The 26,888-nt window shown below is 56.0% G+C and overlaps 1 protein-coding gene and 1 long non-coding RNA gene across 3 annotated transcripts; one reads left to right on the top strand and one right to left on the bottom strand.

Moving 5' to 3' along the window:
* Positions 1 to 2,741: 2,741 nt before the first annotated feature.
* On the bottom strand, positions 2,742 to 10,399 carry IGFBP3 (insulin like growth factor binding protein 3). Its single transcript, XM_053218750.1, has 5 exons — positions 9,844 to 10,399; positions 6,549 to 6,775; positions 5,670 to 5,789; positions 4,749 to 4,888; positions 2,742 to 3,988 (listed from the first exon to the last, which is right to left on the bottom strand). The coding sequence occupies exons 1-4, from the start codon at positions 10,250 to 10,252 to the stop codon at positions 4,763 to 4,765; spliced, it is 882 nt and encodes a 293-aa protein (XP_053074725.1). The 5' UTR covers positions 10,253 to 10,399; the 3' UTR covers positions 2,742 to 3,988; positions 4,749 to 4,762.
* A 62-nt stretch (positions 10,400 to 10,461) lies between these two features.
* LOC113595578 (uncharacterized) lies at positions 10,462 to 25,775 on the top strand. Of its 2 annotated transcripts, none has more exons than XR_008296940.1 (4): positions 10,462 to 12,452; positions 21,804 to 22,052; positions 22,188 to 22,258; positions 23,740 to 25,775. It is a non-coding gene; the product is annotated as an uncharacterized LOC113595578 (long non-coding RNA). The 2 variants fall into 2 exon arrangements; XR_003416106.2 differs by lacking the exon at positions 10,462 to 12,452 and adding an exon at positions 17,108 to 18,512.
* The last annotated feature ends 1,113 nt before the right edge of the window (positions 25,776 to 26,888 follow it).

Here is a 26,888-nt window from a genome sequence, read left to right as displayed (position 1 = left end):
TTTGTTACCTGTTGATATAATGGTGCTGCTCAAAGGTCTTGCAGCTGTGAACTCCTGCTGCCCAGGGCACCGCACCCCTGCTGTGTGGGTCTGCGTCCCCGCCTGAAGCCCTGGTGGACCGAGACTCTGGGATCGTCATTCTGGGAGTCAGCACTCGTACCACCTGGCTGGGGGAGGAGCCTGGGGAGCAAACACTCCAGATGTCACCTCCCCCATGGCACCTGCCTGAGTGGAAGGGACACCCTGAGCTTGTAACCCTTCACTGCTCTGCCAGGTGTCCCTGCACCTGTGGGGCAGGGCTGAGGGTTCCCAAGCAGTGGGGGCAGTGGTGGGGCAGAGGGACAGCAACCCCTCTCCTGTGGCTGCTTCCTGCTTCACAAGGTGTCTCTGGGCACCCCCCCCCCCACACCCCCGTTTAAAACAGCCTCAGGCTGCCGGCTCTGACTCCTCAAGTGTCCAGTGACCTTGACATTCTCCTAGGACCCCTCCATGGCTGCCTGGAGGGACCTGCCTGCAGGTGTCCCCCACCTTAACTGTATGGAGATCCTGGTGTCCCTCCAAAACTGCCTCCTCCCGTTTGCTTCTTCAGTTGGGGTGCTGTCTTGGGTAACTCAGTCTGTGTCCTTCCCAACCCCCACATCCAGTCTGCAAGTAGGGGGCCCTGTGTTCAAAATATGCCCCGACTGCACCTCATGGGCCCCCGGGGGCAGCAGGGGTCTGGACGGCAGTGCTGGGCTGAGGCCTCCCTGCGCACAGCGGCCCAGCACTTCCCTCTGCGGCCACCCACATACCTCCGACCTGGGCCCTGCGCAGCCCCCCCCCCCCCACCTCCCACCCTCCTGTGCGGCTGGCTTGGTGGCCCCAGCACCAGGTGACTGCCCCCTGGCCTCCTTCCTTCGGTCCCATGACTCTTCCGTGTAAAACACAGAAAAGGAAAGGACGGGCCAATGAGGCCATGGGGCTCCCACACCCCTCACTGTGTCTCTGCAGAGCTGGGTCCCCACCAGCGGCACATCCCATGCATCAGTCTTGTCGGGTGTCTTTCTTGACAGGACCAGTGGTTTTGCACATGTTGTTCACCACCCGTGGGCCCTGTCCCAGAACACACAGTGTAGACAAACAGTCCTGGTTGAATTGGGGGCCAGCAGAGGCGACTGCCAGGGTTGGGAGAGTGCCACTCTGCGGGGGGGGGGGGGGGGGGGGGGGAGGGAGTTGTGAGCCGTGGGAGCTGGGGCTGAGGGCTGGGGGAGTCGGGCTGTCACCTGAGCTACAGCAGCCCCGACTCCCAGGAGAGGCAGGCTTTTCCACATGGACAGGAATTCATTCGTGTCTCTCGGAAATTGTTGAAATTGCATGAAGTGCAAGTAAAACAAAGCCACTACCTACATTTGTGCAACCAGGGCTGACATTATGCTTTATTTCCCTCTAGCTGTGCATGTGTGTACGTGTGCCTGTGTGTGCTCTGTGGGCACGTGTGTATGTGTGTGTGCTCTGTGCGCTCACCTGTGGGCACGAGTCTGGAAGGAACGCTGGGCTCCAGGTGTCCGGCCGCAGGAGCAGGACAGGAGCAGGACAGGGGCGTCTCTGGCCGAGTTGCCGCAGCACAGAAGCCCCCTTCCCACGCCCTCCTCATTCGTGATTCATTCTTCCATGTGTGGGTGTGCTGCTCCGACCCCGGAGGGTGCTGGGGCGGCTGTGTCCCAGGGCCTGGTGCGGCACACGGCCAGACACGCTCATTTCTATGAGTGTTTGGGGGACAGTGGCTGGGGTGTGGGGGGGGTGCTGAGGGCAGGGGCAGGGAGTGGGCACAGGATGGAGATTGAGGGGGACACACGATGCCGCATTCCCCACAAGGCAGCCCGGGGCCCAGAAGGGGCATCACACGCAGCCCACAACACCTCAGGGGCCTGCTGAGCTCCTGTCCCCGATTCCCACACCTGCCAGACTGGTGCACCCCGCGGCCCCCTGGCACCTGCTGTCCCCACGGGCTTGCTGTGCTCACCAGCTCCTTCCCCTCGGGGTCAGCACTGTGCAGGCACAGCCCCCACCCACCCGTGGCCTGTCCCCCTACCCCACACACCACCCCTGAGCTCCTTTGTGCTGTGACAGCTCCAGAGCTCCAGGCCAGCCCGCCCAGCAAGGCCCTATCCTAGATGCTTCTTTAGTGGGTTAGTAATGGCTCTAAACAGCCAGTTCCATGACATGTGGTTCATCCTTCCGCGCCCGGGGGCCCCTGCTCAGAACTGGGACCAGCTGGCTGCTGCCAGGGCTGCTGAGGGGGGCGCCTGCCCAGCATCTCCGGGTCTTGTCTCCTCCTGCCTCGTCCACTGCCCTCCAGGCAGGGGCTCAAAGGGCCATGGGAGAGGTGGTCCAGGGTGGGTTCCCCCGCCCAGCAGTGAACACTACCCAACGGGGACAGGTCAGCAGGGAACACCACCTAAATGCAGTGAGGAGCATCGGCCATCTGCTGGGCACGCCCTCGGCAGAAACGGGGCCACGATCCGCCTCTTAGGCTGCAGGTTCCCAGCAGGTGTGGTCTGATGCCACTGTGGGGCCAGCAGAAACCTGGGGGGGGGCTCGCTGGGGTTTCCCCTGCCCCGGGTATCCCCACCCCCGGGCGGACTGGCAAAGGCATTTGTTAACAGACACTTGCTCTATGCTCAGGACATCTTCCCCACTCTGCATTATCTCACTAGCGACACAAAGCCCAGGGTCAGTCACTAACATGGGGCAGGGGGGGGTTCTTTATGGTAAAAACTTTATTTACTATTTATAAATACAATGCAAGACAAACTTTTCAAAAATACCTTTTTTTTTTCCAAAAACTTAATTAAAAAAATAAAGGAAAGCTAATAGGTAGGCAGAAGGTCTTGAGACCCCTTTGTGTTCTCAAGGAGGCCGTGAGCCACCCGTGCGACCACCCGGGGCATTCCCCCCCCCCCCCCCCCCGCCCCCGCTTGCCTGCCGGAGCTCCGCTTCCTGGTGGAGGCTGTGTTTCCCACTCTTCTCTAGTGTCTCGTCTATGATGACCTCGCACGGGTTCTAGCATATCTGGGGAACAGCTCGTGGAGAACATACTTCCTCTGCGCCCATGTGTGACTTAGGGGGGGACGAGGCCAAGTGTGGGGGGCGTGCCCCCAGCGTCCCCGACAAGCCATCCGTCTTTGTAGGTAATAAAACCATTTTTACTCTTTTTACATTGTGCCAAGGAGGACAAAGGCGAGAGAATAAAATAAACATCCTTTGCCTTTACAGAGCTTGTCAAAAAAACAAGAAACCCTCTTTCTGGAATTGCTGAACAGGAAAACGCTATTTTCTGCGGTCATCAAAGAACCTTGCTCTCATTCCAGGGGAGTCCTGCTGCCCCGGTCCCCCACCCCTGCAGCCGGCAGCAAAGGCCAGTCACCCCCCTACCCCCGTGTGTCTCTGGAGTTGTTCCCTAGAACATTCTGGGTCTTTTTCCTCTTTTTTTTTTTTTACACATGAGACTCCACTTGCGCTCTCTGCCAGTTCCCCAGGACAGGCCACTTGCAGGTTTGCAAGATCTCTGTCGCTGGAGCCGGGACGTCCAGACAGCAGGGTGTGGGGTCCCCATTCTTGCAGAACAGAGGCCGAGTGGGGACGGATCGTGCACTCTACAGAGGTAACAACTGCTCAGTCTTGAAGCGGAGGGCCAGCCGTGCCGGCGGACAGGTGGGGACAGCCCCCGGGGACAGGCGGGGTCCGGCCGCGCTGTGCTTGACTTACACGAACTTTTAAAGGAAGCAAGAGGAAAGGCCAAACTGTGTCTCACAGACCCCCGGGGAGCGCAAGGGGCTCCAGTCCACCATCCAGAAGAACCCTAGCGCCACAAACATCTCTTTCTAAACTTTGGTTATAAGAAAAATCAATTCACCACAAAAAGAAATATAAATTGGGGCTGTAGCCAGTTGATCATGTCCTTGGCGGTCTCTTGTGCAAAATAAGGCGTTTCTGAGCTCCACGTGAACTGAAACAGACAGAGAAACAGGTTGAAATAACTCCCCCATGTCAAAAGGCTCAATTCCTGCCCTGAGATAACGGGGTTTGAGACCCAGGCAGCCGGCACGTCAGCGGGGGTGGGGGGGGGGTGGTGGTGGCTTGTCCCACACACCCAGCAAAGCAAAGAGCACCTGCCAGTGGGGACATGCTGGTGGAGTCCCCCGTCACCCAAAATCGTGACTTCTTTCTTTCCCGCTGGAAGGAAAACAAACGTAACTCGACAGGGAAATTTCCTCTATTTACTTCAATTTCTCTTGAGGAGACCAAACACTCTGTTTTCCCCAACGGCCCTCTCGTTTATTAAGAGAGAAAGTAGTATCGAACAGGACGGCATTCTTCAAAGGCAGGGTTTAAAAATCTCATTTTTGTGTTAGGCGCAAAACACACTTTGCTACCATCCTACCAATCACAGACTGTTGGAATATCCCCGATGTGTTTTACAGAAAAGAACAGCCATGCCACTGAGTTGGGAGCATGTTCCTAGAGCAAGTCCCTGTGGATCACACAGCCGCCAGGAAGGTAAACCACCCATAGCCGGCGGGAAAAGCTCACTTTTGGAATTCCCTGCATGTGCGTGAACGTAACACGTCCAAGATCCTTCAAGCGAGGGAAGGGGCCTTGGAGACACCCTGACCTCAGACCCCAGTTCCCTGGGCTGCGCCCTGTGGAAGGGTCTGTCCCCCACTCCCGAGACGCTGGGGCCCCCGAGCCCAGGCCCCCAGGCTTACGTGGTGAGCAGTGTCTACTTGCTGTCCATGCTATAGCAGTGAACGTCACCCTTCCCCCTGGCGTCGAAGCCCGGCAGCGGCTGCCCGTACTTGTCCACGCACCAGCAGAAGCCTCGCTTCCTGCCCTTGGACGGGCGGCACTGTGGGAGGGCGCAGGGGACACAGTGAGCCCGGAGGCGCCACCACGGGGTCCCGACCCATGGAGGCTCTCTCAGGGCCCTCTGCACTTGCATGTAGGAGTGAGTCCTCCAGAGAGGCAGGGCCAGGGCAGTCTGTGTCTCTCGGGCCTCGGGGACACCTGCAGGCACACCTGGGGACTGGGGCACACATCCTCCAGTGCACCTGCGTCCCAGGGCGCACGGCAGCTCGGAGTGCACGTGTCCCAGACTGCCCGCCAAGAGGCCCACCCGGGTTCTCGGTGTGGGTCTGCTGAGCGAGTGACCAATGGGGACGAACGGGGAGCAGAAGTGCTGCTGGTGAGCGGGAACAAGCGTGAAGGTGAGATGGTGGCCAGGGCAGACGGGCCGTGGGACCGAAGCCAGGGCCACAAGCACCTTGGCGGCGGCCTCGCGAATCCTGCAGATCCAGTGGGGCCGTAATGCAGTACCAGACCCACAGAGACGCACTTATCGTGGCTTCAAGTAACAACGCCGCCCACGTGTCAGGACCACTGGGCGGGATGGGCCGGTGGGGGGTGTCTCAGGGACACTGTTTGGCCCGCGACCTCACGTCCCTATGATGGTTATGCACAATGTCACCCCTGACACAGTGCAGCTGTGTCCCTGTGCTGTCACACTTAACCAAGGGCCCCGGGGGGGGGGGGGGGGGGGGAGGGGACAGCACACTGCCCGTGGGCGGGGGGAGGGCACGTTGGCCTCCCGTGGGCATCAGGCATGGGATGCTCGTGAGGACGCCACTCACCTGCTTTTTCTTGTAGAAGCCCTTCCTGTCGCAGTTGGGGATGTGGACGCCCCTGGGGCTGAGCGTGTCCAAGAACTTGAGGCGGTTCAGGGTGTCCTCCACCTCCCGGCGGCAGGGCCCCTGAGTGGGGGGGAGCCACGGGTCACTCGGGAGCGCTGGCGGCCTCACGCAGCCCCGCACACCCTCCGAGGGACCTGCCGTGCCATTCTCACGAGGACCCCGACTGTGGCTCCCGGTCGTGAGGTCCCCGGAGCAAGGCCTGGGGACGGAGTCACCGCAGGTCAGAGACCAGGCGTGCAAAATACCGCCAGCCTCACGGACCATCTCTGTGCAGGGCACTGGGGCGCTCCTGCTCATGTCATCCACCTAGACCCCCAGAAGTTCCCCACGGTGGGAAGAGTCACCCAGTGCCTAGGGCTGGCATCCACTGCCCCCTAGGAGGGGGGAGGAGGAGAGGGAGGAAGGGGGAGGAGGAGAGGGAGGAAGGGGGAAGAGGAGGGAGGGAAAAGGAGGGGGAGGACACAGGAGGAGGGAGGAGAGGAAAGAGGGAGGAAGGGAAAGCAGGGGAGGAGGGGGAGGGGGAGGAGGGGGAGGGGGGAGGAGAGGAGGGGGAGGAGGGGGAAGAGGAGTAGGAGGGGAGGAGGGGGGGAGGGGAAGGAGGAGGAAGAGGGAGGAGGGGGAGGAAGGGAAAGCAGCGGGGGAGGAGGGGGAAGAGGAGTAGGAGGGGAGGAGGGGGGAGGGGAAGGAGGAGGAAGAGGGAGGAGGGGGAGGAAGGGAAAGCAGCGGGGGAGGAGGAGCAGGAGGGGAAGGAGGGGGGAGGAGGGAGGAGGGAGGAGGCGGAGAAGGGAGGAGGCGGAGGAGACAGAGGAGGGCGCTCACATATTCTGTCTCCCGCTTGGACTCGGAGGAGAAGTTCTGGGTGTCGGTGCTCTGGGACTCGTAGTCCAGCTTGTAGCGCTGGCTGTCCTTGGCGTGGCCCTTCTTGATGACATCCATCTTGGTGTGCAGGGGCTGGAGCTTGGTGTCAGGCAGCCGGTGTGCACTGGGGAAGGGCTGGCCCTGCATGCTCCCCGCACTGTGCTCCTCCTCTGACTCGCTGCTGTTTCCTTGAAAAGTGCAAGGGACACCCAGATGTGACGGCCACCCACAGTCAGCGGTCTTTTCAAAACCTGACTGCGGCCACCGAGCCACGGCTAAGTGGAGATGTCATTCAGCGATTCCAAAGAACCTTGAAACCCCAGGTACTGGCAGCAGAGGGCAGTCACTGCGGCCCAGGAAGCCCGCTTTCTAAAATGGAATCTGGGGGTGCCAGGGTGGCTCAAGTCATGGTCTCATGGCTGGGGCTTCAAGTCCCAAGTCGGGCTCTATGCTGACAGCCTGGAGCCTGCATGGCATCCTCTTTCCCTCTCTCTCTCTCTCAAGTTAAGTGAATTTACAAAAATAAATAAAGACACTGGAATGTGCCGACTGCACGAGGCGGGGCAGCGCAGGCCTCTCCCAGCCCAGCGGGCAGGGCTTGATACCGTCCACCAGCAGGGGGCGCACCTCCGACCCCGCAGGCTACCCCAAGGCAGCCTCCTGGGCCTGGGGACCCGCGCTTCTGTCCCCACCCAACGCCCCGCTGAGTCCCAGGCGCCAGGTGGGGGCAGCAATCTGCAGGTGACAAGCCCCAGGGCCTCTGATCCCAGCGCTGCCTCGTGCCACCAGGCAAAACCAGCTCCCCTCAGAGGCCAGCTAGGTCTCCTGGCTCTGGGCATGTTTGGTGGTGTGCCACCGGTGCCCTGGTCCCATCTGTCACTGTCCACGCAGGGGCTGGGGCGCCCAGAGGAGCTGCACAGACCCCACGCGGGCCAGAGCCCTCCATCCCTGAGAAGGACTCCCTCCCTAGCCGCCTCTGCGACCGGCGCCCTGACGCCCGTGCCCGTGCTGGACCATCCGCTGTGTCCCTGGGATTTGGATGCGGAGCCAGATGCTGTCTGGGGTCCTTTTCCAGGATGGTGGGGACGGGGGTGGCTACGGGGGAGCCCTTGGTAGGTCATCAGCAAGCAGTGCTAGGGTTTCCCTCCCGGGAGGGGGTGCTTGGGCCGCTGTCTGGTCCAGAATCTACCACCCCTGGGGTCCCCAGCGCCCTGCCACCCAGGGGCCAGCCCCATGTGGTGACGGCCTGCGGCTCTAGGTGACAGAACACAGGCCTCTCTGAGGCTGGCTGGAGGACCCAGCGTCCAGCTAGATTCTGTGCTCTCCATGGGACGCGCCCAGGGCAGGTGCACTCCCCTGGGGCTCGGGGAACACTCTCTCCTCCCAGGCTCCACTTCCTCACCGGGGAAGAGCGAGCCCCAGTGGGTGGGGGGAGGAGCTGCCGGGCAGCCGAGCCTGACAGACTCCTCAACAGGTAGAATTTGGTTTCAGTTTCCTTGAACCTTAGGGCTTTTTTCCCCTTCTTTTCCAGAGAACGACCGGAGACAAAGGAGATGCTAAGAGTATGTAAATAAACATATCTGCATTTCTCTTCCAAGAACCAAGTAGTTTCTGAAACCTCCCAGGTTTTCTTTCTCATGCCTGCTGACATCGGCAAGAACAGAAAACCTCGGTATTTAAGCAACAGACGGTCTTAACTTCTGACTGCCACTTAAACTCCCCTCCCCCCCACGGGTCTCCTCAAATCGTAGATCTTTTTGTCGCTTTACAGTGAAGCGTGTCAACCAATACTGTGGTGCTCCTACATAGTAATCCCAACGTCCACCGCAGCCTAACCAAGCACAGCCATGTCCAGAGGAACGTGAAGTCACCATCTGCCCAGAAAGCACATTAGGAAAATAAAGTGCACACAGCAAATGACCTCATTGCCCTGAGAGACAGACCCATCCAGCGATTTTAGGTCCGCTGGATAAAACGGTGCACGTTTTAGGCAACTGGACTTTTGGGTTTCCACCAATCCTGGAATGGTGTCCGTGTCTCCGGGATCAACGGAGCCAGCCCTGCCTCCAGAGACAGAGCCTCACCCCTGCGTGCAAGTGTGCAGAACTGAAATCATAAAGGGTCTTCCCTCCTGTGGGGTCAGTGCGGGGGCTGCCCACTAGCTCCGCCAGCTTGGTGCCTGGAGGGCAGGGCAGAACTCTGCCCGCCTCCAGCTCAGCAGAAACTTCGCTCACAGAACCGGAAGGCTGGCCGACCCTGCTGAGATTTGGAGCAAGAGCCGCGGACTCCGCTTACACTTCTTCTCCAAGGGAACAACTCATATCCCTCACAGAGCCCCGCGCCTGACCGCGGCCGAGCCCGTGGAGTCACTCTGCCAAACGTTAGGTTTTGTCCTCTTGGGCCCCCCCACTAGCGGGACCCCATCCCTTCCACTTCGGAGTAAGTGCAAACAGTCCTGAGGCTGACTCCACCCCCCTCACCATCACTGAAATTCTCCGAGTCCACATCCCCGCAGTCCCCGCACCTGGCCTCCGTCTGGGGCCACCCACGCACGGGGGGCTGGGGCGGCGCCCAAGGGGGACGATGCGGGGCGTGGCAACCGGGTTCAGCACTCACTTTCCTCCCTGCCTCGGGACCCTGGAGAGTCACCTCTTTCTGAACGTCAGGTTCCCAAACGCGAAGGATACAAGTACCGGATTCCCACCTTACGGTCTCCCGCACACCGTGAGACGCGTCGTTGCTTCGCAAGCCGTAGGTCTGTGCCAATGTTGCCATCTTAGAGACGGACATCATTTCCCACAACGTGCCCGCCCACCCATCCCCAGTCCAAACCAGCCCCGGCCACCTCCCTGCTCCCCCGGCCCCCGCCGCATCCTTGGCACAGCACGCTGGCTCCCGGTTTGGGGGACGCGGAAGCCGCGTTCCGGAGGTGGGCCGCACCGTCCCAGCCCACGTCCCGCGCTGCGCCCGCACCAAGGGCGGGAACATGCTCCCGGGCACGGGGTCGGTCCGTGACCGCCCCCTCGGCTCCGCTCCCTCTCAGCCACAGAACCTTTGACCCAGTTTTGCCGAAAGCGCTCGGCAATTTGCAGGCGCTCTGCCCTCCGAGAACGTGGCGCGCGGAGGGCCAGCTACGGGGCGGGCCTCGGGCGAGCGTCCTGCCTCGCGGGGCCGGGGGTCTCCGCGCACACACAGCACCCGGGGCGGGGAGAGCAGGGGGTCCCCCGCGGCCGCGCACCCGGCGCGGGCGGCTCACCTGGCGTGGGCGGCGCGGGCAGCAGGTAGGCGCGCAGGCGGCCGGCGGCGCTGGCGTTGGTGCAGAGCCCGCGGCCGTCCAGCAGCGCCTGCAGCGGGCGCGGCTCGCCGGGCGGCGGCTGGCAGCGGAGGCCAGCACCGCAGCGCTCGGTGTAGACGCCGCACGGCTGGCCCTCGCGCAGGGCGCACGTCAGGCAGCAGCCGCAGCCGGGCTCCCGCACCAGCTCGGAGCACGCGGACGCGGCGGGCGGCGGCGCGCACTGGGCCAGAGCGCGCGCGTCGCACGGCTCGCAGCGCACCACGGGGCCCGCGCTCGCCGCGCCCGCGCCGGCCCGAGCCGCCGGCGGCCCGCGGAGTAGCGCCAGCGCGGTCAGCGCCGCGGCCCAGAGCGCAGGGCGCGCCCTCTGCATGGCGCCCACGGCGAGGGCGCGCTGCTCCGCCAGCCGGGGCGCGCGGGGACCGGGCGAAATCGCGCGGCTCGAGGCTGCGGGAGCAGGGTAGGCGGTGGCCGGTGCTCCGCGCTGCGCCGTCCTTTTCGCGTCTGGGAGGCTTGGGCGCGCCGGCCGCTATATAGAAGCCGGTGGCCGAGGACACGCCCCGAAACGGCGCGCGGGTGGGGGGAGAGGGGGCGGGCCGGCGCGCACTAGGCTCCGGGGCCCGCGCGGCGCCCCGGGCGGCCGGGCGGCCGGGCAGGGGCGGGGGCGCGCAGCGCGCGGCCGCCCAGGCACCTGCTCCACGCGCGCACTCCGGCCCCAACGCCACCCCGCCGGCCGCTGGCACTGGGCAGCCCGGCCACCCCGCTGTTCGCGGCGCCTCCGGCCACCCCGACGCCGCCGCCCGTCTGCCTGCGGGTCTGGGTGAGGCCGCCCCGCTGAGAGCTGGTGTCGGGGACACTGGCGTGCTCGCTCCGCCCCGGGTGTACTTCGCAAAGCTTTGCAAAATTTAAGTCCTCGGGTCGGGACAGTCGTGGGACGTGTCTGAGTTAGGATACTCGATTTGCTTCGAGGTCTCTGGTTCTGTCTGCACGTGTGGGGCCGTTTGCACTAGCCCCCCCACGCCCACCTCCCGGGACGTACAGGTGCGCACGTGGTCCCCACCCGGTTCAGGCCCGCTCCTCAAAGCGGTGCAGACTCACTGGGTGCTTCCTGCCAAGTCCCCAGCTGGCAAAGGGGGCTGGCAGCGAGTGGGTCCTTAGGAGACTTGCCAGAGATTGACGTCACCACTGTTCCTGTCGGAGGGACGCTCCCTGATTATGTTTTCACATGGAGTTTATTTACATCCACCACAAGAAAATAATTAAAAGAATAAGGCGGGCACCGCCGAGGTGTATTTAATAACCGAATAGGCCTCACAGTTGGTTACTTTTACTACCGTTTTCCGGGCCGCTTTGTACTGGGTTGCCTCCGGTCCGCTGGAGTGGAGAGTGTCTGGGATTCTCGCTTCCCTGTGCAATGTAAACCCTGTGCACCAGCGTGGAACTCCCAGGGCGCAATTGCGCCCCTGAGGTCGCGCTCCGGCCCGGTGGTTTCAAGTGTCTGCGCGCCCCTTCCCTGGGTGACCAACAGAGGGCGCCAGTGGTTCAGGCTTGAATCGACAACGACCGGGTCCAAGGCTCTTCTGCCAAGAGCAAGTGGGTCAGCAATGCAAACCGAAGAGACCCCCGCGGGAAGGGGCTTTCCTGGACTCTCTCGGAAATGGATACTTGCCCTAGGAGGTGGGTAGGTATCTTGGAGGAGCGTTTTGCAGTTTGCAGTAGAAACTGCCCCTGGGGACCCCCGTGCGTTCCCCCCTCCAGCCCGGCCCGCCCCCTGCAGGGCTGTGGGCGAAGCCAGCGCGCACCCACCGTCTCTCTGCCCTGCGGTGTGTAGGTGCGCACATGGGTAGGTGTGTGCGGGCTCCCTTTAGAATTGGGGACCGATGTACTCTTGGCATATAGACATAAAGCAGGAGTAATACTTGCTCCACAGGAAGAGAGAGCTGGAATGCGCAGAGGGGCCTGCGTCCCCAGCCCCGCGGAGGCACAGCAACCCCCCCCCCCCCCCCACGCCAGCGCGCAGGCTGTGCAGACTCGTCCAGGTTACCGCACACCGTGCGTCACCTCCTGGCTGCCCCCCGCCCCCATCCCTCCTTGTAGCTGCGTGTTATCTGCCTCAGCCTCCCAGAACAGGGTCTCGAATTGCATTGGAAAATTAGAGGAAGCAAAAAACAAACAAACAAAAATCCCTCCGGGTTGGTTGCACGACTCCTTTCCTATCCACGGAGACCTGGATTCTGAAACAGCCGGCTGCGCAGCCAGATTCCTGAGCCTCTGTGTTTAGGCCAGTGTCACCAGGCAGTGTGGCCCTTTTGCAGCGCTGCCATCCGAGTGTGGTCGGAAAGCGCAGGGAGGACACCCGGGTCCTCCCCTAGTCCTGGGCTTCCCAGCACCCTCCCCTCACCGCCTGGGCCGCGGCCGCACAGCAGGAGCCAGTTCCGCGCGGAGACCCTAGGGGGCGTCGAAGAGCCGGGCGCCGAGCCCGCGGGAACCCAAGGCTGCACTCCCGCGAATGTTCCATGACCACGTGCGGCAGGGCTGTCGTCCCCCGCTCCGTGAGGTCTCGCGACAACGAGGTGAGTCTGTGGCAGGGGGCAGCGACGTGGGGAGAATCATGTTTCAGTCTTGAGTCACTTTTTATTTGACAAAACTGCAAGGAATCTCCCCTCCCCCCCCAAGATCGTAAATGTCGTGGGGTGGACTTGGAGGGGCTGAAACTGAGCTAGGTGTCATGCTGGTTAATTTTGTCAGACTTTGAGTCATCTTGTGGTGGTGGTTAATGAACACACCGGGGGAGGGGGGGATGTTCAGTGGAAAGATGCCCCCCCCCCCCACCAAGGTACCTGAATGCTTGTACAGTTAAGTGCAGCCAGGGGAACCAGAGAGACTCAGAACACATCCCTTTGCGCTAACACAATTCAGTTGGCCTGATTATGGGTGGTGATGGCTGGGGTCAGCCTGTCATCTTAACCAGGTGACATGAGCTTGTCATTTCTTTGGGCTCCCTGCTGTAGCTCACAGGCACCGCCTGCATGTGGCCTCCCTCTGCCCAGGCCCTGGCTGACCTGTCACCGAGGGTCCCTCTCCACATGCACATGGATGTCGGGAGCGCCGAGCCCTCTTCTGTGTCCCCAGAGGTGTGGCTGTCAGGCTCTCCTGCCACTGGAAGGTCCTAACTCCCAGAGGCAAGTAACGTGGGGGCGATCTCATTTTAGGACTCGGTGGCGAGCTGCTTGAAGCTTCCAGCCAGGGGAGACAGGGGCGGGGACAGGGAACCTAACTGTCCCTCTGTCAGATGTCCTGCTGGGTAAACCTCCTGGCTCTGTGCTCTGGCTGGGAGGATGCGTTAGGACTGTACTGCTGATCAGGTGGCTAGAAATGGCCATGACCTGCAGGTGACACCCGCTACGGTCCAGCGGTCCATTCAGGCCACGTTACCAAGCACCTTCCTGTGCTGGCTGTGTGGTCTCCTGGGCTGGCCGGACCAGACAGCGGTGGGCAGTGGGCGTCTGTGTCCCGGGAGGGGGTGCCTGTGTGGTCACGGAGAGACGGTGGCTTTCCCGTGGAGTCTTACCAGCTGTGGACAAGCCCAGCTGAAGGGAAAAGACGGGAGGAAGGGTGTGTGCACCCAGGGGCCGGCACTCTGGGTGCCTGGAGGGGTCGAGGGGCTCGGAGGGAGTGGTGTCTCCTGGCGGAGGTGGAATTCTCAGGTTCGGAAGGGACGGCAGAAGTCGACTAGCAGGGTGGTGCTGGTGCCATTGGAGACCCGTGGTCTGGAGCCGGGGACGCCAGAGTCCGTGTGTCCTGTTTGGCCCGACAATTTGGAGGTGGCTCAAGCTCCCTGAGAAAGCCAGAGGACAGGTCTTCCTGGGGCCCCACCTGCTGGGTGTTGGACTTTCTTGGGACCCATCGCCCTTTTATTCCCTCCAGTCTTCCCCCTTTGGGATGGCCCATGCTGTCCCATGGTGTTTTCTGGAAGCAGCTGGCATGTTTTCTAGGTTAAAGGATCCACAGGGAGAGGAATTTTGCCCAGGATGGATCACCCATCCAGGCCATTTGGGCGGTTAGGTAATGAGGCTTGGAACTTTTTTACAGTTTATTTATTTATTTATTTATTTATTTATTTATTTAGAGCGAGAGGGAGGGGTACAGAGAGAGGGAGAGAGGGAGAGAGAGAATCCCAAGCAGGTTCTGAGCTGCCGGCACAGAGCCCCATGTGGGGCTCGAACTCACAAACTGAGTCAAAACCAAGAATTAGCTGATTAACCGACTGAGCCACCCAGATGCCCCCCCACGCCTGGAACTTTTTGAGTGGATGGTACTTAGACTTTGGATTTAGAGTTCACTCTGGAGTGGAGGGTACTGAGATGAGCCTAATGTGCTTTGTGTGTGGGCCGCATGGTTTTGCAGGCAGAGGGTGGCCCGTCCTGGGTTGGACAGTGTCAGCCAAACTTCCTGTCCACGGGAAACCTCAGGATGTGACCGTAGTTTTAAGTAGGTCCTTGAGGAGGTAATCGTTCGAGTTAAGAGGAGGTCATGAAGGGTTAGAGTGGGTCCTGAGTCCACTGACCGGTGGCCACGCAAGCAGAGAGACACCAACATGCGGAGGGAGGGGGGCAGAGATGGGAGGAGAGTGCCTCAGATGCCCCGGATGCCTCAGGGGGCTGTCCCCACCTGAGCTGGGGGTGGGGTTGGAGGACCTTGTGCAGAGTCTCAGAGGGAGTGGCCGTGCCCACACCCTCCTTTCACACTCCTGGCCTCCAGAACCCGGAGGTAATAAGTCCCCCGGTTTGCGGTGATTGATTAAGGCAGACTTAAGATACAAATACATTTTGAATTTGAAGCAATGAGATTTGATGTGATTTCCAAAGCAGTGAGCGAGGCCGTGGTGGACAGAGGGCCGGTGATGAGCCTGAGGGTTGAGAGGTCAGAAGAAAGAAGCCTGGGCCAGTAGTGAGGAAGGAGAAAAGCCAAAGTGGGCTTGAGGTGGGGGGGAGAGGAGGGTGTGGAGGTGCGACTGGGGAGGGGGCCGCCCTGAAAAGAGGCACAGGGTCCTGGCAGCATGAAGGACCCACTGGGGTGTTGGGGATTTAAAGTGAGACTGGTCAGCATGACTCTCCCGGTCCCTGGACTCAGCAGCAGGTGCTGGCCCAGGAGGTGGTTCAGCCGGGCGTGGTTTCCCCCAGAGAGGAGGCTGGATGGTGATGGGGGTCAGGGACAAGGACAAGCCAGCCGAGGGGCCACAGCACTTAACTCCAAAATCAATTCTCCTTCCAGTTTGATAGCCTTTGCTGCGTGTATTTTAAGGCTCTGAGTTCGGAAGATGCTTGGAGAATTTCTCCGTGTTCTTGGTGAAGCCACACTCTCACCCTGTCATCGTTAATATTCTTCCTTGTCCTGTTGATTCCTTGCTGTGTAACCCACTCATTTGATAGTAGTTTAGGTACATCTGTTTCTTTCTTTCTTTTTTTTTTTTAAGCGTTTATTTTTGAAGGAGAGAGACAGAGCGTGAGCGGGGGAGGAGCAGAGAGAGAGGGAGACACAGAATCCGAAGCAGGCTGTAGGCTCTGAGCCATCAGCACAGAGCCCAATGCGGGGCTCGAACCCACAAACTGTGAGATCATTACCTGGGTCAAAGTCGGACGCTTAACTGACTGAGCCACCCAGGGACCCCTAGATATGTCCGTTCCTTTTGACAGCTGTTTGCATGCTCCCTTTCTGTCCCTTTATTGTTTTTAATTCGCCCACTTAAGAATTAATTATTCTTTTACAAGTATTTGAAATTAGTCAGCAAAGTGATTTACTTTAATAACTTAATTTACCCAAGCTTAATTTACCCAAGCTATTTTCTCCCATCAATAATCAAGCTTTCAAAATCATCACTACATGTTCCCTGAAACATTATTGATGCGTATAAAGAGTAAGCTGTCATGGGTAGTCGTGTCTACTTTATAGTGAGACGCTGAAGGGCTTTTATAAAAGGTAGAACCAAAGGGCGCCTGGGGGGCCCAGTCGGTTGAGCGTCCGGCTTCAGCTCAGGTCATGATCTCACGGTTTGTGGGTTTGAGCCCTGTATCGGGCTCTGTGCTGGAGAGCCTGCTTCGGATTCTGTGTCGCCCTCTCTCTCTCCCCCTCCCCTGCTTGCACCCTGTCTGTCTGTCTGTCTCTCTCTCTCTCAAGGATAAACAAGACATTTAAAAAATTAAAAAAAAAATAAAACTGACTTATGCATAGATAATTTGCCTCAAAGAACTTCTGAGAAGCGCTGTATAAGCATTTACATTGTAGATGGAGCCCACGGTCTCCCCTGGGACCACCCACAGAGTCTACACTTCTGCTTGAAAGCCTGGACAGGGACACATCAGCAGGGGATTTGACTGCAGGACTTTGCGTCGGGTCTGGAGAGAGAGTGCCCAGTTTCATGTGGCTTTCAATCTTAAGCTACAGTTAGGCTGTAGATCCACACTCAACCCAGAGTCAGCCGTGTGGGCGTTTTGTGTACACTCTCCAAACCCTTTCCCTGCTCCGGGTGTCCCGGCTCTGATGCGGACCTCAGAGGCACCCAGGAATGCACGCGCTCACGTTCAGGAGGAACCTTAAGGTCCAGCTTCCCCCGGAGGTCCCAGAGAACACATGCCCGCATTTGGGTTGGCATCCCGCCACTCAGCAAAGCCTCCTTCCCTTTGATCTGTGTCCTCAGTCACATGCATCCCTGTTCCCTGTCATGAAATGTGTCACATTCTCCAGCTCCTTCTTCTCTTATCTTTTGTTTTCTGCGGTTGGGTCATGAAATATTGGGTATGGTTTCATTTGAGGTTCTCCTTAATATCCTTGGTATTTCTTACTTCCTGAATCTCTAAGTTTGTGTTATTCACCACCTTGGGGAAGTCTTCAGCTAATTTTTTTTCAAATTCTTTTTTCCATGCCAGTCTTTTCCTCTTTCTCTCGCATTATTTTGATTATCATTGTCACTGTTTTTGGTTTTCTTTTTCTCTGCGTTCTTCACACTGGGCAATTTCTACCTACCCTGTTTTCAAATTCACAAAGCCCTTTCCCCTACAACGTCCATTTTGTTATTGAGCTGATCAGGTGAGTTTTTAGTTCATTTACCACATTTCTCTCCTCTCTGATCTCCATGGGGTTATTATTTAAAAAATTTTTTTTAAATGTTTTATTTATTTTTAAGACAGAGAGGCAGAGCATGAGCAGGGGAGGGGCAGAGAGAGGGGGAGACACAGAATCCAAAGCAGGCTCCAGGCTCCGAGCTGTCAGCACAGAGCCTGATGCGGGGCTCAAACTCACGAACTGTGAGATCATGACCTCGGCCTGAAGTTGGACGCTTAACCGATTGAGCCAGCCAGGCGCCCCTCCGTGGGGTTATTTTTTAACACTTCCTATCTCTGTTGGGAACCCCAATCTTGTCTTTCACTTGGAGTTTTTCCTTTGGCCTCACAGCGTGGTGATAGAAGCTGCTGGAAGTCTGATCATTTCTGCGTTTGGGCTGTCTAGAGGCTGGCCTTTGTCCACTGTCTTTCTTCTAGAGATTTGTTCACTTCCCTTGGTGTTTCTGGCTGTGTCCTCCATGGGGAGTGTCACGTTCCTCAGACTCTCTGTGCAGGGTCCCATTATCATCTCCTGGAGAACGCTGATGCTTTTGTTTGCTTCCTTCCCTGAGCGGGATTTTGGCTTGGTTATCAGTCACAAGTTCTGTTTCACCATCTGTGGCCCGTGGTTCTAATCTCGGCTCTGCGTTCAAAGCTTTGCTGTGCTGCCTTGGGTCTGTCCTACTCTGTGCCCCTCAGCTGAGCCCGGGACTTATGAAGCTTCGTGCTCAGAAGCAGGCAGCCTTTCTCTGGAGTCGCCCACCGGCTCTGGCCCGCAGACATCCCTTCCCTGGTGGCTTCTTGTACAGCTGTAGCTGTAGCTCCCGGCCGGGGCCACGCCTCTGGGCAAAGCTCAGAGCAAAGAGAATGAAAGAAAACAGGCATTTACCGCTGACGCTCTTAGCTTGAGGGGCAAATTCTCTCCGTTCCTCTGGCCGGAAAGCCAGTTTTGCCTCTTCTGTGCTTGGGGCAACACTGAGAGAGGCCAGAGGAATCATTGCACCAGGAAACACTCCATCATGGGCAACTTTTCCATGCAGTGGCTCCCCTCTACCTGATCCAGTTGTAGTTACTACACCTGTTAGTTGCGGTCAATGTGGCTGGTATAGAGGAGCTCGGGAAATCTCCCTCTGTTGAAGTCAGCAGTGGCATCGCACTTGTTAATTTCCACGACTGTACTGTTACTTCCTCCTACTGGTTTCAAAGTTATTCGTTAGTCATTTTGCAATGCTCCCTAGAAACTACAAAGGTCTTCTTAATCAATAGACTTCTAATATTGGTTGATACTTTTATCCTACTTCTGTGCAATGAAAGCACATTCAGAAAGTTTACTTATATTTGTGCCCCCTCCTGATTTCTGGGCTGTTGTTGTTATTATGTCTTAATTCTGTCTGTACATTCCAAGTTCCAGAACATGTTAGTGTTCTTGTTTTAATATAGTTAGTATTCCTTTGGATATAGTCTCACAATTCTTCTGATTTCTTCCACCCTTCAATTTTCCATCTGCAGCCTTCTCATACCAGTGTCTACCAGGTATGTATAGTCCATCCCTTAATCTAAACCTAATGGTGCATTTGTATTTAAAGTTCATTGTTTATATAGCAGGTAGTTGGGTCTTGATTTTTATTTTTGAACCTAGTCCTCTAATCTCTGTCTTTTAATTGAACTTTTTTGTTAATTAACATTTAATACAATCATCCAGGTGACTGGGCTCAGTCTACCATTTTCTGTTTACTTTCTCTTTGTTCCATTGAATCTTTGTCCTGCTTCTCTTTCTTTACATCCTTTCGGATTCTTTAAATACCTTTTGGTATTCTACTTCATGTCCTCTATTGGCTTTTTTGTATTTTTTTGATTGTTGATTTTAGACATTATAAACCATTCTCAGGGTACTGCGGGTTAATACTGGACCACTTCTCCATGTAAAAGCTTTAGAACAGTGTAATTCTATTACCAGGGCCTCCATCCACTCTTGTGCTATTGAGATAATATATTTTGCTTACACACGTGTTACAAAACTCACAGAACAATGTTATTATTTTTGCTTTAAAAAATTAATAGCCTGGGGGTGCCTGGGTGGCTCAGTTGGTTAAGTGTCCAACTTTGGCTCAGGTCATGATCTCACCGTTCCCGAGTTCAAGCCCTGCTTCGGGCTCTGTGCTGACAGCTCGGAGCCTGGAGCCTGCTTCGGATTTTGTGTGTCCCTCTCTCTCTGCCCCTCCCTGGCTCGCGCTCTGTCTCTCTCTCTCTCTCAGAAATAAATAAACATTAAAAAAGTTTTTAAAGAATTAATAGTGTGACATACATCTTTCTATGTTTTATCTTGGCCACATGTTGACTCCCTCTGGTGCACAGTATTCTTCCCAGGAGACCTGTGCTTTCGTCTTGGATGATCCTGACAGCCCAAAGGTCTCCCTGTGGTGTTTCTTTCAGTGTAGGATCTGCTGCTGCAGATTCTCTCAGCTTCCTTTATTTTCTGGAAATGATTTATTTCAGCTTCATTTCTAAAGGATATGTTTGCCAGTTATAGAATTTAGGGTTGGAAATACTGTCCTTCAACATTTGAAAAAAAATATTTCATGTTCCTCACTCTGGTTTCCTTTGTTTTTAGGAAAAGCCACTAGCCTCTCTTTTTGGTGTTACCCAGAATATGATTATTTTCCCGCTGGGTGTTTTTACCCAGTTTTTCTTTGGTTTTCAGAAGTTTGACTGGGACGTGGCTTGGTGTAGATTTTTTTGTGTTTACCCATCATGGGATTTGTTGAGCTTTTCAACTGTCAGCCTGATGACTGGCAATGTTGGCAAGTCCTTGCTGGTTATCTGTTCAGATTCTTCTGCTCTGTTAACCTCCTTCCTTCTCTAGAAGGAGGTTAACAGTACCACGTTTGATACTGTCTACATCGGGGACGCACCACAATACCTGTTTTCTGTTCTCTCTGTGCTTCAGTGTGAATCCTTTCTGTGAATTTATTTTTGAGTTCACTGGTTGTTTTGTTTTGTTCAGCCTCCATTTTCCCAACTCAATGTGTTTTTAATTTTGATGGTTCTATTTTTTCATTCTAGAATTTCCATTTGGATCTTTTCTGTAGTTTTCATTTCTTTGCTGAAATTATCCATCTTTTAATTCATCCTTATGCTCTTCTTTAGTTACTTTAGTATATTTGTAACAGCTATTTTAAAATCCTTGTCTGCGAATCCCCAAATCTGTGTCATTTCTCAGCCTATCTCTATAACCTGCTTTGTCTCTTTATTATGGACCTTATTTTCTTGTTTCTCTGAATGTCTGATAATTTTTTATTATATGTTTGACTTTGAATACAAAGGACAGTGGTGAGGGTAGGCGCTACGCTTTGTCAGGCGGCCAGAGTGAGCAGCCCGTGACCGTGGCCCATCCAGAGTTAAGGGGGCGCCATGGCTCGTCTCCATGTTACATACCTGCAGTTCATTTCTGGTCTCAAACACCTTGCAGGTGACACCAGAGTCCTCTCTGTAATAAAACCTTTGGATCTAAATACTTCAGAACTATGGAGATTTCTCTCTTTCTTTCCAGATTCTCCAGTAGGAGAATTGTCAGGACGTATGAGCTAGCCCTTCAGGGTCCTCCAGATTCCAGCCCCTCGCATGCCAACCCAGAAAATCTCCTCCTGGCAGTCTTGCTCGTTTTCTGCTCTGTCTTACCTTGTTATAAGCGGTCAGTCTTTTGGATTTTTGCCAGTCTGATGGGCAAGAACTTGTACCTCAGTGTGCACTTGGCCCTTGAACAGCATAGCGGTTCAGGGTGTTGACTTTCCATGTATCACTTTTGTCTCCTCCAGAACTGAACTATAATGGCCCACTGTTGACTGGATGCCTTATTGATAATGTAAACAGTTGAGTAACACGTATTTGTGTATGTTATGTCTACTATATACAGTTTCCTTACAATAAGTAAGCTGGAGAAAAGAAAATGTTGTCAAGAAAATCATAAGGAAGGGGCGCCTGGGTGGCTCAGTCGGTGGAGCGTCTGACTTCACCTCAGGTCACGATCTCACGGTTCGTGGGTTCCAGCCCTGCACCGGGCTCTGTGCTGACAGCTCGGAGCCTGGAACCTGCTTCTGGTTCTGTCTCTCTCTCTCTCTCTCTCTCTCTCTCTCTCTGCCCCTCCCCTGCTCATGCTCTGTCTCTCTTTCTTATTATTTGGAAATGCAATTTTACAAAAAGGAGAAACACTGGATTGATAGCAGCTACTTTTTGGGTGGGAGAAAAAGAAAGGTTGGGAAGGCTGGGGGGCTCAGTCGGTTAAGCATCCAACTTCAGCTCAAGTCACGATCTCACAGTTCGTGAGTTCAAGCCCCGCGTCAGGGTCGGTGCTGACAGCTCAGAGCGTGGAGCCTGCTTCGGATTCTGTGTCTCCCTCTCTCTCTGCCCCTCTCCTTGTGCTCTATCTCCCTCTGTCTCTCAAAAATAAATAAACATAAAAAATTTTTTTTAAAAATCATAAGGAAGAGAACATACGTTTGCAGTGACGTATGGTATTTATCGAAAAAAAAAAAAAAAAACCTGTGTGTAAGTGGACACGTTCAGCTCAAACCCAGCTGTTCAAGCGTCTGAGGAACTTGGGATTTGCTTTCCTCCTTTTATGAGTGAGCTGAACGTCTTTTCCTGGACTTGAAGGTCACTTCCAACTCGCGTTTGTCAGCTCTTCATGTCTTAGCCCTCTTTCTTGTGGGTTTCTTGCCCATTTTCCTCTCTCTTCTCTGTAGAAGATCCATGTTTTAAGGCTATTAATCATTTGTGATACAGGTTGCAAATATTTTTTCTCTGTCCTTCTAATGTTTTGCGTAGGTTTTCGAAAACCCACCTGGAGGTGTAGCTGCTGGAGACACCTGTAGTTATTTCTGATGCAGTCTATTCGTTCAAATTTGTTACTTATCAGATAAATTCCAGGCTTCGTGCAGCAGCCCTGCTGACCTCTGACCTGACTCGTCTCTGTGCAACGATCCTGTGTAGCTGTTGGCCACCGTAGGTTACATCCTCGCATCACCTCACTTGTGTAGAGGCCCTAGGGGCCGTTCCCTGCCTCTGACAGCTTTGGTGAGAAGTCACATCCTCCGCTGAGCTTTCCCCACACTGCCAGACTTTTTATTACTGCCTGTTTCCTTGTGCTCCTATTGTAGAGTTTATTTGGCTTTTAAGAACCTTGATTTCCTGTCTGTTTCTTCTCTGCAGGGCAGGGACCAGATCTCGCTCATGCCTCTGATACCTGTTCCTGAACCCAGGTGTGGAATGATGCTTAAAAGGTGGGGAAAGCCTGGTGTATTGGCCGTGCCTGCTGGAAAACTGGGATGTTGAGGGTGTTGACCCATGATAGTGGGGTTGTGTGTCCTAGCCACCCGAAGACGCAGGGATCTAAAACTCAGGGGTAGCAGGGGGAAGGCTGAGCCTTGATTTGGGGCCAGGGTCAGGATGGGCTGCTGCTGGTCCTCTGGCAGCTGAATCGTGGGGGGCAGATATGGGGAACTAGAAGCAAGATCAGCCACTCATCGGACACTTATGCAGTGCCCGTCGCTGTGCTGGGCGCCTCAGCTGGCTTGTAGTGTTTCATCCCTGCAGCAGCTGTTGTGAGTTCTGCAGATGACGATCCGACCCGGGGGCCCCTCGGAAAAGGCCATTACAATGGGTGTTTGCAACAGTAGGGACGCATTCTGCGGTTTCCTGGCCCGGAGTGGTCGCAGATCTCCGGTGACCTGGCCTTCGCTACGCTGTTTCCCAGAGCGATTTCAAATAGCCCTTCTCTGCACGGAGGCCACTGTTCACTACATTGAGGAGGTTGCAGTTACTTTCTGAATTTGAGGACATAGGAGAAAAAAGGAAGCCAGATATTTACAGGGTGAAGCCTGGCGAGGTGTCGGGTGTGTGTGGAATGCCCCCCCACCCCGTCTGCCTCTGACCAGAGCACACGGGTGGGGTTTACCCTGGGGGTCACCCACAAAGGCTCACAGACTGCTTTTTGAGGCTGCCCCTCTTTTCTCTTCCAAGCAGATGTTTCCTAAAGGCATGGACCCCCTGCCCCTGACCAGGGTGGGGGGCGGGCAGAGTGGCCCTGACTTGGGCAGCAGTGACCTGAGTGGGAGAACAGGTTCTCTGCGGAGTGTGTGCACAGCGCAGGGCACCCCTCACCTGCCTGCAGCCTGACTCCGTGGGTCCCTGGGGCTCGCCCGCTGACCTACAACTCCCGTGGAAGGCCACCCATTCGTTTCCTCTTGATTGTTATTTCGATAATTTGTGTTGATCTGGAGGGCATTTCTTTTAGCCACACGTCCGTGCAGGATGTCGGGAGACCCTACCCGAGTCATGTGCCCCATGCAAATGCACCTGTGTGCTGTTAGGAGGGTCCGGCTTCCCGGACCCCGTGGAGAGTGTCTGCTGAGTGGGGGTCTGGGCTGAACCAGGAACTGGTGGTGTAGGCTAACGGAAGGGTGTCTGGGCAAGTGTCCCTCTGTGTGGGCACATCAGCTGCTTTTAAAGAGCAGACGGAAGGTTTCTCGGGAGGCAGTGGAAATGCTCTCACCATTGCGCTGAAAACACACTTCCTGAGGACCGTGCACGTGGGTGTGAGCATGTGCACACGCGTGTGCGGGTGCACATATATGCACAAGCCTGTGAGTGTGTACGACTGGGAGATTGTGTGTGTGAGTCTGTGAGTGTGTGTGCATGCATGTATGATGAAGATACAAATCCGCATTTCCTGATTTTATCGCTTGTTTTCACTTTAACAAAGTACGTATTAGCTGGAGCCATGACGGAGCAGCAATTATCAAGATTGGCAAGAGCGCAAGCATCAGTTCAAGTCGAAAACAATTTTAGGGGCCAAAAATAGGTCGTGTTTTGTTGAGATGCAGGAAATAATTTTCATTAATTTTAGTTTGAGGGCTTAAAAAAAATAAAGCCTGTGTAAGCACTTCTGATTATGGCTTCCCCCACCGCCGCTTGTTGCTAAAGTCACAGGATAATATGAGATTTATTTAAAGTGGGGGCCTGTTGGCCTCACAAATCCAGCAGCTCTGAGCATGCGAAGAGACCCCGAAATGTATAAGATAAACTAAGAGCGAGAGTAGGTGCCTTCTCTAACAACCTAGAGAGATGTGAGCAGATCCCCGGCCCGGCAGAGGCAGGTGAAGGGGACCTAGCGGGGCAGGGATCTCTCTTTGGGGACTATATAGTGACTCTGGACCAGGGTAAGGTGACACATCTTTGAAGGAACCGCAAGCCTTGCCTGAATTCCAGCTTTGTCAGCATTGGGATTCTGGTCAGCTTGATGAAGGAAAGGTAATTGGCATGTGCACATCCCGCTGCTTCGAAGGCCACTGTTGGGCTATGGAACTGACGACCCCAACCCCCACAGCCTCTGCCTGGGCGGGAGGGTGGCGAGGGCTCCAGACTGGGGGTCCCCGCATGGAACTTCCTCTGGGGTCCAGGGCTCCAGCCGGTGTGCCCGGACATATTAGCAGTTTGGGGGCCCTGACCACAACACCCCACCTTGCCACGGGGGATTTGAAATAAAAACACACCTGAGACACGTGTGGTGAAGTGTGGAGATGAGTTTGATGAGGGAGCGTGGGGTGGGCTGAGGGCAGAGCACAGGCGGATAGCACCCCCCCCCCCACCCCCACCGTGGATCTGTGTGATGTTCCTCGGACACTCCTGGCCGCCCAAGAACACAGAAAGGGGGTTCAAGTGCTTGCTGTGGTGACGTGGGAAACTGAGGCAAATGAAACATCAAATCCCCTTACTGCCTACGGCTCACTGACCAGTCCTTGAAACCGGTGCAGTGACCTCCCTCGAGGGGCTCAGCTGCCTCCATGATGACACTTTGCAGGGGACAGAAGGGAATATCAGCTTCACATCACCCCACCTCGAGGACCCTGTAAGTCTCCTTCCTTTATCTCAACTGCCCCAGGACACATGCTGGCATCATCCTCCAGGCTTAGGGCCCCTAGGGGTCTCAGGACTGAGGTTTTACTAAACGGTAATAAATGGCATTTCCCTGGCCACAGCGACCCCCTCAAGGTCCTGGAAACCTTGCTTCCAAAATTCCTAAGAGACTTACTCTATCCCCGCCCCCTCCCGAGCTGAGGGTATGTGATGAGTTACCCGTCACGACCCCAGTGCAGCTCCTCCTGCCCGTGGGCCCTGTCCCCATGCTTTAATAAACCACCTTTATGCACCAAAGATGTCTTCAAGAATTCTTTCCGGGCTGTCAGCTCTGGAACCCCTCCCCCCCGTCACCCCAAAACTTCATCAGTGTGACACTTCATGTGCAGGCTCCCTTTGCCAGGAGAGCTTGGCAGGAATATTTGGGGGCCCTTTGGGAGGACCAGATGGCATTGGTCACCCCGAGTGAGGCCGGTAGATCCAGGCCACAGGTCGGGCCAGCCCAGGGAGGGAGGTGAAGGCAGGGTCTCAGGGCAGGGCCTCGTGCGGGGCTGGGGAGGAGCTGGCGTCTGGCTGGTCCCCTCCCCTGGGCTTGCCCCGCACAGTTGGCCTGGGAGTGTCCCCACCTGTCCTCGCTCAGTCCTGGTGGTTCTGGACGTGTGTGTCATTGAACTGTGCTCCCAGATCCCCCTGTGCCGGCCCCCAAGTGGGCAGTGGGACCCCATCTTTGGGGTGGCCAAGCTCACACAGCCTCGTATGGGCCTCGGGGTGGCCCCCTTCTCCATTTGGCCAGTTGGTGGACACATGGCTTCCCTAAACTGGGGTCACCCATCACACGTTGGCTTTCACACCAAGAGTCCTGGCGTCCCTCCCTCCTGGAGAGAGGGCCTACTCTGTGGCATTTCGAACCAGCACCAGCCTTTACGACGCAGTTGTGGTGTGTGCCTGTGTGCTGCGGGCACAGTGTCGGGGCCCGCAGGGTCTGTAGGGGATGCTCAGTTACTGCGGCTCCCGGTCTGCCAACTGCTGAAGGCCACCTTGTGAGCCACGGTGCGCACCCCTGTATACTTAGGTCACAAAAGGTGTTATGGTGACCCGATAATACCCACCCAACTAGGCATTTTGAAGAAAGAAATACTCGAGGGAAAAGTTATTCTTTAGTTAGCAACTTGTTGAAATTTGTCCAAGTCATCAATCGTTAATTAATACGTTCATGCTGATCGACACCATCTACCCAGAGAGACAGCGTCAGACCCCCCAGGCTGAGGGCTCCGTCCCCCAGCACGGCCCCTCCCCACTCCAGACACCAGTCCAGGTGTCACCTGGGTTCTGACCCAGCAGCTACAGACCAGTCCCCACCCCACCCCGTTAGCACAAGAGACACCTCCCTGCTCTTGCAGTTAGGAAACCCCAAGGATTTTAGCGGCTCTGTGTTGGAAACTGGGACAAAGACCTAATCTCTCTTCCTTATAGTTCACGGTCTCACAACATGTTAACATATTAATCCAGTTCACCAGAAAGCTGGTTCTAAAAGCCCCTTTTGTCCGATGGAAGGGAGCCTTCTCTGAACCCGTTGCCATCAGGACCCCGCGTGTTCCCTCTGCCCACGGGGAATGGCTGGGGAGGGCGTCTGGAATCCCACTCTTGGAAAGCTGGTGTTTCTGTTCACAAACCAAACACCCGCGAAATTCCCAGCAGATACTTATAACTTTGTTTTCTGCAGCAACCATCCCCAGGAAGTGCTCTCAGTCGTGGGTGGAACCCTCCAGCACACCCACAGTGGGGAGAACTTTCAGCCTCATGGGATGAGGAAGCCAGGGGAATCTCCCCAGTGGGGCCGCCTGGCCAGCCAAGCAGGTTGATTGTGTGGCTGTGGTTTGCGGGTCTTACAGCTGGCTGCATGAGGGGTGTTTTTTCCGTCTTTGTCGCTGGGGGCCGGGTGGAGGTGAAGGAGGGCTGTGCAGATGTGGTCCATTTCAGAAGGACCACGGAACT

The sequence above is a fragment of the Acinonyx jubatus genome, chromosome A2, assembly GCF_027475565.1.
Source record: "Acinonyx jubatus isolate Ajub_Pintada_27869175 chromosome A2, VMU_Ajub_asm_v1.0, whole genome shotgun sequence".
NCBI classification, from domain to species: domain Eukaryota; kingdom Metazoa; phylum Chordata; class Mammalia; order Carnivora; family Felidae; genus Acinonyx; species Acinonyx jubatus.
Note: the sequence above shows the minus strand (reverse complement) of the source record. Positions and strands in the feature narration are given on the sequence as shown.

Coding starts and splice junctions, on each gene's coding strand:
- IGFBP3 (XM_053218750.1), bottom strand. CDS start 10,252: ATGCAGAGGGCGCGCCCTGCGCTCTGGGCCGCGGCGCTGACCGCGCTG. Junction 6,776..9,843: donor GCCCGCGCCGCCCACGCCAG/GTGAGCCGCCCG, acceptor GCACTTTTCAAG/GAAACAGCAGCGAGTCAGAG. Junction 5,790..6,548: donor CCAAGCGGGAGACAGAATAT/GTGAGCGCCCTC, acceptor CCCCCCACTCAG/GGGCCCTGCCGCCGGGAGGT.